At 43.7% G+C, this 8482-nt stretch overlaps 1 protein-coding gene across 1 annotated transcript in view; it reads right to left on the bottom strand.

Moving 5' to 3' along the window:
- Positions 1–810: 810 nt before the first annotated feature.
- Positions 811–8482, bottom strand: part of FUCA2 (alpha-L-fucosidase 2) — an 8135-nt gene continuing 463 nt past the window's right edge. Inside the window, exons 2-5 of the mRNA XM_014520238.2 lie at positions 8349–8479; positions 3812–3999; positions 1738–2077; positions 811–1068 (exon numbers count right to left, since the gene is read on the bottom strand). Coding sequence (XP_014375724.2) covers positions 849–1068; positions 1738–2077; positions 3812–3999; positions 8349–8479 — 879 coding nt within the window. The 3' untranslated portion in view covers positions 811–848. The remainder of the gene's footprint in view (positions 1069–1737; positions 2078–3811; positions 4000–8348; positions 8480–8482) is intronic.

Here is an 8482-nt window from a genome sequence, read left to right as displayed (position 1 = left end):
TTTTCATCCCTGTTACACATGTGTAAATGTAGAATAATTCAAAGCGATTCAACTGAGTTACGCTACTGTAAAACTGGTGTAAGAAAGAGAAAAATCAAATCAAACGATATGTATGTTTAAAACAGAACCAGTACTGAACTGAATTTGATAATGCATTAAGAGAAAATGACCATAATGGCCGTGTCCACACGAGCATGGATATTTGATTCCCCGGAGCCAGGTTGTGCCAGCACACCATGCACCACCGCTACTTGTGTTCCCTGGGGAACACATGTACCATGTTCGCTTTGGCACATGGCAAGTTACCCTAGGTGGGGTAGGTGAGACTGGGGCTAGCACTGGGCTGGCCTCAGCAGCAGGCTGGCCCCAGCAGCCTTACCTGGGGTCCTGAGGGCCTCCTGGGGCTGCAGCAGCAGCAATTCTGCCATACAGAGCCTAGCCAGCAGCCGCAGCACAGCTCCAGGTGGCCCAGCTCTGTTTTTGAGCGACGCACGCTGCCCACACATGCGCTGCTCTGCATTTTTTTCCTCCCAGGAAGTAAAAAATTTTTTACCCAGGAGTAAAAAAAAAAAAAAAAAAAAAAAAAACCCGCCAAAACAAAAAAAAAAAAACCCAGAAAAAAAACAAACCATGAAGCAGCACGCACACAGGCAGCGCTCCATTGCAGCCCAGAGAACATCTGAATGTGCGGTATGTGGTGCCATAGACATGTTTGTGGCACCACATACCACACAGCCATGTTCATCTGGATGCAGCCAATGAGGTTACACAGCAATTCAAGTTTTACCATGACACTGAACTAAAATAAATCAGAAATGAGGAGCAAATAGTGTGTACATCTCTTTGGCTTACTGTACCTTCACCAATTCTTCAATTGTTAAGTAATCACGTAGCTGCGCATTCCTCCTGTAACCCCATGACCACTTGTCTATGGTCATACAGTTCTCCCATTTGTGAGGCAGAAGGTGTCCTGGGTTGTAGCGGTCACTACAGGTGTAGTATCCACCATGCTTACAAATGCTGCCAGCTCCCCAGCGATCATTTGTTACCACTGTATCCCGAACTGGGCTGAAATTAGAGAAGTTCTGAATAAGCATTTACAATTTTTAATAAAAAATAAAACACCTCTTTAATCTTTTTCCCTCCAGAAACTCAGAGGTAGAACACTTCCTAAATTTCTTCAGTACATAATGGAAATGGGCAAGAGACCTGAACCAAGAGCAATCTTGATATCAGTGCTAAAGACCCAAACCTGCCCTTCATACCCAAGACAAGTCTCCTGTTGATGCTCATGGGAGATTTGCCTGAACATAGATTTTGTTTTATGTGCAGGGTCAGAGGCCCAATCTGTGAAGAGCAGTTCCTGACTATATTCCTAAAACTTCCAACCACCCTCTTCACCAGTATTGTAGATTATTTTAATTTCCAGGACAATGGTTGATGGAGAGAGCAAGCAAGAGAGAGAATGACTATACCATCTTAATGGAATAGCTTGTAAGCCTATACATTTTTTTATCAGAGGGTGGGGGATTGGGGGAGAAGGCGCATCATTTTCATAACTTTTCATCCAGGTCTAATAATTTGATTCCTACATGCTGGGAAATTAAGTGGAAGCCAGTAGAGTTATATTCTCATCAACTGAAATAATATATACTGAAAGAGAAAGAAGCTAAAGATTGGTCAGAGTCTCAATTGCAGGGGTTAAATATATGGTTAAAAAGGTGGTTCATTATATACCTGTCATTGTACAACCAGGCTAGGAAACCAGTGCTGTTCCAGTAAGTATCTGGTGCATTACCATCCCCATCTGACCAAAGGATTTCTGGTTGGTATTTATTAACAATCTCATAGAGCTCAGGCAATGACTTAGAAGTTGGAAATGTTCTCGTCTTGAACATATTGGAGGCATCATCCAGGAAAAGGGGATTGAACCATTCAAACAGAGAGTGATATAGCCCAAAGCGCAAGTCTGTCCTGTTTCTAATAGATGCTGCTAGCTCAGCCACGATGTCCCGTTTAGGTCCAACATCTACAGCATTCCAGTTCCAAGAATATTTGGATCCCCACAAAGTAAAACCTAAACACACCAAGCGAGAGATTAACAAGGAACAATTATAAAGTACTGCAAGCAGAACAGACCATAGTCAGTGTAGCTACCTTTGAATTTCAGAATGTTTTACAAATATTAGCTAAGAAATCTTACACCTTTATGAATTACGTAAATATTATTATCCCCAGTTTACTGAGGCAAAAAGGTTAAAGTTCACCCCTCAAAGCCAAAGAACCTGCATAACAGCTTGCTTCCATCTAAGTCAATGGGAGTTTTGACATAAACTTTCATGGGTCAGAATTTTGCCTGGTCAGAGCATGAATAGTGCTCATGAGTCCTGTGCCTTTACTCCTAGAATAGTCTCTACATTGAGGCACAATAGCCCAGTGCTCTGTCATATCATTACAATATTTTCCTTCTACTTGGAACAGGCACAAACCTACCAAGTTGTTTAGAGTTCCAGTACTTGTTCATCTAACACCCTGTATGTAATTTTACCCCCGTCTGTGAGAATGTTTGCCATGATGCTGTAAAACAATTAGGTTTGTGAAATGTTCAGATATCCTGAGATAAGAGGCCTTTGAGCATAAAGATTTGTTCATGTTCATGCAGCTGGTTGAATGGCAGACAAGTAGCACCTTAATACAATTCACCAAAAGGTCACAGTAAGAGGAAATATGGTCTTGTCATTTTCTGCGGAGTTCCTGCATGACCTTGGGCAACTCTTGTAAATCTGTCTCAGTTCCCCAACTATAAAATAGCAAGAGTAATTCTGCTTCGTCTACTTTCTCCACTTAGATGGTAGACAGAGATTAAGATACTAACATTGATAGTTGTACACTTTTTAAAATTTGTAATCAACTCCCAACAACATACAGTGCATGTATTACAGGACACAGGCCACTGTCATCCCCCTGCTTTACCTATGGCAGGTTAGGGCTTTATGCCTTGTGGTTGTGTCAGGGTTGACTGTTTAGTTTTACTAATAGATTAGACAATGGATTTGCATAGGATGATTTGGATAGGGATGATCCTGCTTCTGGTGTGGGGTTGGCCTAGATGAACTCCAAAGGTCCCTTTCCAGCCCTACTTTTCTATGATTCTATACACAGATAAAAATGTACAGAGCTAATAAATCCTTTACACACAGTAATATTATCTATAAAACATCCCACAATTTACTCCTGTAGCCCAAACAAAAAAAATTATTGTGCCAAATGATGCAAAACTCAGAAAGAAATAGCTTGTGGAGCAGCTGTAGGAAGCTTTGTAGTACCCTCAGCTTCAGCCACTGCAACCATTCAGCTTCTTGTAGCACGAGGAAGAATGTGACAGCCAACTTCTCCTTTTATCCAGTCTCTGGCTGTTAAACAGACGTGCTTGTTCGCATTCTAATGGGAACACATTGGAGCAGACTCTAATTAATTGAGTCTCATTTGCATTCTAATTAAAATGCTCCAGCATTGCTTCACCCACTGCCATTTTGAAATGCAAGGGGGCTTAATACACGTGACAGTGATCTGTTTTAATTAGAGCAGCTGTCCAGGAACTCCTCTAATTAAAACAGCATCTCCACTTCCGAGCACATGTATAGGCAGCCTCTATGACCATGCCTATTTATGTGAGATTTGGGCCTCCTATGATCCTTGCCAGGAACATTTATCCAGCTAGATAGGAGAGTTCCCCAGTTTTCTGTTCAGCTCAAATAAATGAACCATTCACTGCAACTATTACCAGGTCTTATATATGTATCCCATTTACCTTCATGATGTTTTGAAGTCAAGACAACGTATTTTGCACCGGAAGCTTCCAGAATATCTGCCCAGCGGTTGGGATCAAAGAACTCTGCTGTGAACAACGGGCCAAAATCTTCATACCTGAACCCAGGAGGGTAATTATCCTCCATAAATTTTACATAGGACTTTCTCCTTTCTTTCTGCCAATACCACCTACAAAATACACAATAAAATCAGCCAACAATATTTTTCAGCACTAGAGAATTCAATAATCAAATTCTGTTTTAATATTCTAACCAGCAGTACCCACTGAGATAAAGCTGTGGTAGAAGGACACTGGAAATGAAATAAAACTCCTTCAGACTGTAACAGTTTTGCCAAGTAGAGACACCCAGCTCTACTTTTCTCTTTATACAGATTTCCCAGTATTTCATTCTTAGCTGTGTTGATAGGACTGGGGAACATGCAGAGAATATTATATAGGACCCAAGTCCTGAAAACTCACTACTGATCATATAAAGGTGGTAGGAGGTATAAGCCACACAGGCCACTTACTACCTGGAGTGCCAATGCTTTAGGACCATCCTTTTTCTGAGCCCACGTGGTTTAGTGCTCTTTTCCTGCACCACCTGTCCAAGAAGAGCTGAATGCCCAATATGCCTTTTTGCCTCCGCCTCTTTAAGAGCCCCCCAGTTTGTGGCAGCTGCTATGGATGATATCCATGTTACTGCACCACCTGCAACTCCACAGCACAACTGCTCCAACACCTATCCATTTTCCAGCCTGATTATATCCCCAGCTCTACCAACTCCATAAACAGATCTATTGCTTACCATCTCAGAAAAAATAGCAGGGATCTGCTCACAGAAGTAAATGCTACAGCTAACAGTAAGTACTTGAATGGTTAAGAATATGGAGTGGCTTAGGCTTCTGCAAATTGAGATTAAGCTGGTAGGCTTAGACTTGTGTGGATTCAGACACAAAATGAGGAAGAAAAGGATTTTTCAATTAAAAAAAAAAAAAGTTTAAATTCCCAGGCCAGCTTCAGAATCTGGAGTGATACCAGTGAAGTCACCCCACAAAGATACAACTGAGAACAGAATTTGTGCTTATACACATGTAGAAATTTGACCCTGTGCGAGTAAAAGTCAATAAGAAAAGAACTGTTCCCCTCCCTACCCCCACACTCCCCAAAAATCATCTTCTGAAAAGGAAGTGGGGGAAATATTTGCAATCATGAAGTATTTCAAATTCAAAAGCAGACACCTTCCTCTTTCCTCTTCCCTTTTGCCATGCACATTTCCAGAACAACATTAAAAGTGCTGAGTACCATGGAGAAAAGAAAGATAGAGATGGATCTGAGGAAGTTAGAACTGATTCAGTCCAGAAACAAGAGCTGGTACGAGCAAACAGAAGGTCAAGAACCGAGAGCCACACCAACATCTGTCACAAATGCTACTTGAAGTCAACATTTACACCTATATAAAAACCGGACAGGCAACAGTTCAAATACAATATAAGGGGCAACGCCATATACTGTGTTAAAATGAGTTTATTTTAATCTTGTACTATTTTCTATGTCCATGCATGACAGAAACCAAGCCCTACACAAGAAAGTCTTTTATCAGGGGAGAGGTGTCTAATAAGACTACAATTAATGGGCTGTACTCTGTACTAACTTTATGCAACTGCAGTCCACTTAAAACCAATGGCTCATCCCTTCAGTGTCTTATGTTTGGGAACAGCTGGCACAAAATGCCTACAAACACTTTGGAAGTCTTTATTTCCCAATAGTGGAGTACTTTTGTTGGTTGTTAAACATGCATGGTTAATACACTTACGAAGGATTTTAGCAATGATGATTCTACCATAAGCTGTCTTCTGGAAGGATCTGTATCATGATCAAAACTCTTCTACCTTTGGCATATATATAATTGCAGAGACCCTTTTTGTTCAATGTCAGACACGACCATTTTAGGAATTAAATGCAGTCTTAACATACCCAAAACTAGAAGCAGCATCTCAGTGAAGACTATTTTAAACTTTACTAAGCAAAGAACGGTCTATTCAGTTGTACCCTGCAAAGAAAGTCCAGGCATCACCTCTGTTCTTTGTCCAAAATTAACATTGTGAGTAAAGTGGAGCCCACATCAAAGGACTCTTAAAAGCTTTCCCTGTACGTCTAATACACGTAGGTCAAATTCTGCCTTGAGAAAGATCAAGTTCTGAATATATGTTCTTCTGACTTTGACTGAAACTAGGTTATAACCCCGTGGGAGAAGTGTCATTGCCTCTGTTGTATAAATGCCAGAACAGTTCCGTGATTTGCTCAGGGTCACACAGAAATTTGTGGCTGGTGTGGTACGGAAATAGCAAACTGGTGCACCAGACAACAGGCTTAATCCTGTGAACACTCACACACGCCTGTAACTTAATTCACACGTACGTCTTTGCAGACTGAGAAGCAGGGTTTTCTTGCTGTGGAAAGTGCAATTTTGAAAACCACACCTGCCACCAAACAAAAGCCTCTATTTTTATGAATTGGCTAAACATGGGCTCAAGCCAAAGTCTTGGGTTATGTAAAGCAAGTATATGAAAGCATAGTCTTGGAGTTGCTCTGATTTGTTGTGTAGGGTCAGTCCATTAGAGATACGGGAGCATCTTGAATATTTGTCTCTACCTCTTAAAAAGGGCTTGAAAGGCAGGCCATAAGAGAAGCTGAAAGAAATTGGCATGTGGAAAAGGCACTTAAGTGGGGACAGGCATCCCCTTGAGTTCAAGGGGACTCTGGTAGGAAGCTTACACTTCCCCTCATTTATATCACTAAAACATTTACAGGGTTGGATCTAGCGGGGTGACCCCCTTTTGATTCCTGCTCCACCCAAAATTTAAGCCACCTGCCTGGCAGTGACAGCAACATTTCTAGTCAGGTAGTGCTTAGGGAGTCACTTCATGGCTCACTGCCATCTATCTGATTCCTCCTACACTCTAATTCCACAGATGTTAACAACCCTCTCTTTTTTTTTTTTTAATGGTCTCAACATGCCACCACATTCAAGCCAGCCTTCACTGCTGTTTGGTAAAGTTCCTATTTTACAGACCTGCAGATTGTTTTTTACTCATTCCAGTACAGCTTCATTTCCTTTTGCTTCACCCTTAAACCAAATAGCCCAGCCCTTGGCCCCCAGTGTAGGAGGCAAGTTTTGAGTTTATCTGGAGAAAAACAGGTGTTGTCTCATATGGGTTGAGGCACCTCACCGCAGGCACCACCCTTTTCCAAGTTCTAGATCCCTTCCCATCTAGATTGGGTTTCAAACCCTCTCCAAAGCAGGGAGCCTCCAGATTGCCCCGGGGAGTCAGATGTGGCTTCCCAGAGACAAACTGCAGCTGGGGAAGTCTAGACTGGAGATGAGGAGGAACTTTCTGATTATGAGGGTGGGCAGGCGTCAGAATGGGGAGAAGAATGTGGAATCTGTGTCCTTGGAAACATCCACAAACAGGTCAAACAGATGTGCAGTCAGAGATGATCCTGCCTTGAGCAGGGGTCAGTAGTTCTCAACCTTTTTTTGTACTGGAGGACCACTGTACCAGGACCCATTTGTCCTGGCCATCAGAGGCCAGGACATCAAAGGCCAGTCCAGACCCAGTGCCCCTCGCTCCCAACCCACTACCCCCAGGCCCCCAGTGTGCGGGGCATGGGGGCCCCCCCCCAAGCAGCCCCTTGCAGGCTGAAACTCTACCAGCCTGCAGGGGAAAGCCACAGTTTCCCACATTTTCCTCCTTTAAAGAAGAATCCAGTGTGTTGATCCATTTTTGCAGGGTTTTTGGTTGCAGCCCTGTTGGTCTAAGGACATAGGCAGAACCTTGCCTGCCTCGATCTGTTTTCCAATCTTGTTCACCACCCTGTCGTATATTTTTGCAACCCCATGGGTTAAGAAACGCTAGGGTGGCCATCACAGAGGACATTCTGGTTTTCTGCTGCTCTGTCCTCTATTAATACAAAACCCCATGCCTTTATTTCTTATTTCTTGATGAGAAAAACAGGACATAAAGGCGTCCGGTTTTGTATCAATAGAGGACAACTGGGCTGTCCTCGACAACGGCCACCCTATTCACCACCCTTTCATATATTCCTGACACCCCACAGGTTGAGAAACGCTAGGGGACCTGATGAGATCCCCATAGGTGGTGAGGGTGGCCATCACAGAGGACGTTCCGGTTTTCTACGACTCTGTCCTCTATTGATACAAGCCCTGATGCCTTTATTTCTTAAAAAGAAAAACAGAGGACATCAAGGGGTCAAGTTTCGTATCAACAGAGGACAACTGGACTGTCCTCTACGACGGCCACCCTTTCATAGATTCTTGTGAGCCCGCAGGGTGAGAAAGGCGAGGGGGACCTGATGAGGTGCCCTGAGGTGGGTGGTGGAGCTGGAAGAGAAGAAGGAAAGGTTGTTTCCTGCCGGGTGCAGCTGCCTGGGGCCAAGGGGAAGGGGGACAGCGAGGGTGGAAGAGGAAGGGGAAAGGGGCAGGGGGGGGCAGCCCCCGGCATGGAGGCCTCACCAGAACCACTCGCTGCCGAAGCTGGGCACCGAGAAGACGCCCCAATGGATGAAGACGCCGAACTTGAGCTCGTCAAACCAGGCGGGCACGGCGCGGGCGTCCAGGGACTCCCAGGTGGGGTCGTAGCGCGCCTG

This window comes from Alligator sinensis, unplaced genomic scaffold (assembly GCF_000455745.1).
Source record: "Alligator sinensis unplaced genomic scaffold, ASM45574v1 scaffold153_1, whole genome shotgun sequence".
NCBI lineage: Eukaryota > Metazoa > Chordata > Crocodylia > Alligatoridae > Alligator > Alligator sinensis.
The sequence above is the reverse complement of the archived record's forward strand: the minus strand, read 5'-3'. Positions and strand labels throughout refer to the sequence as shown.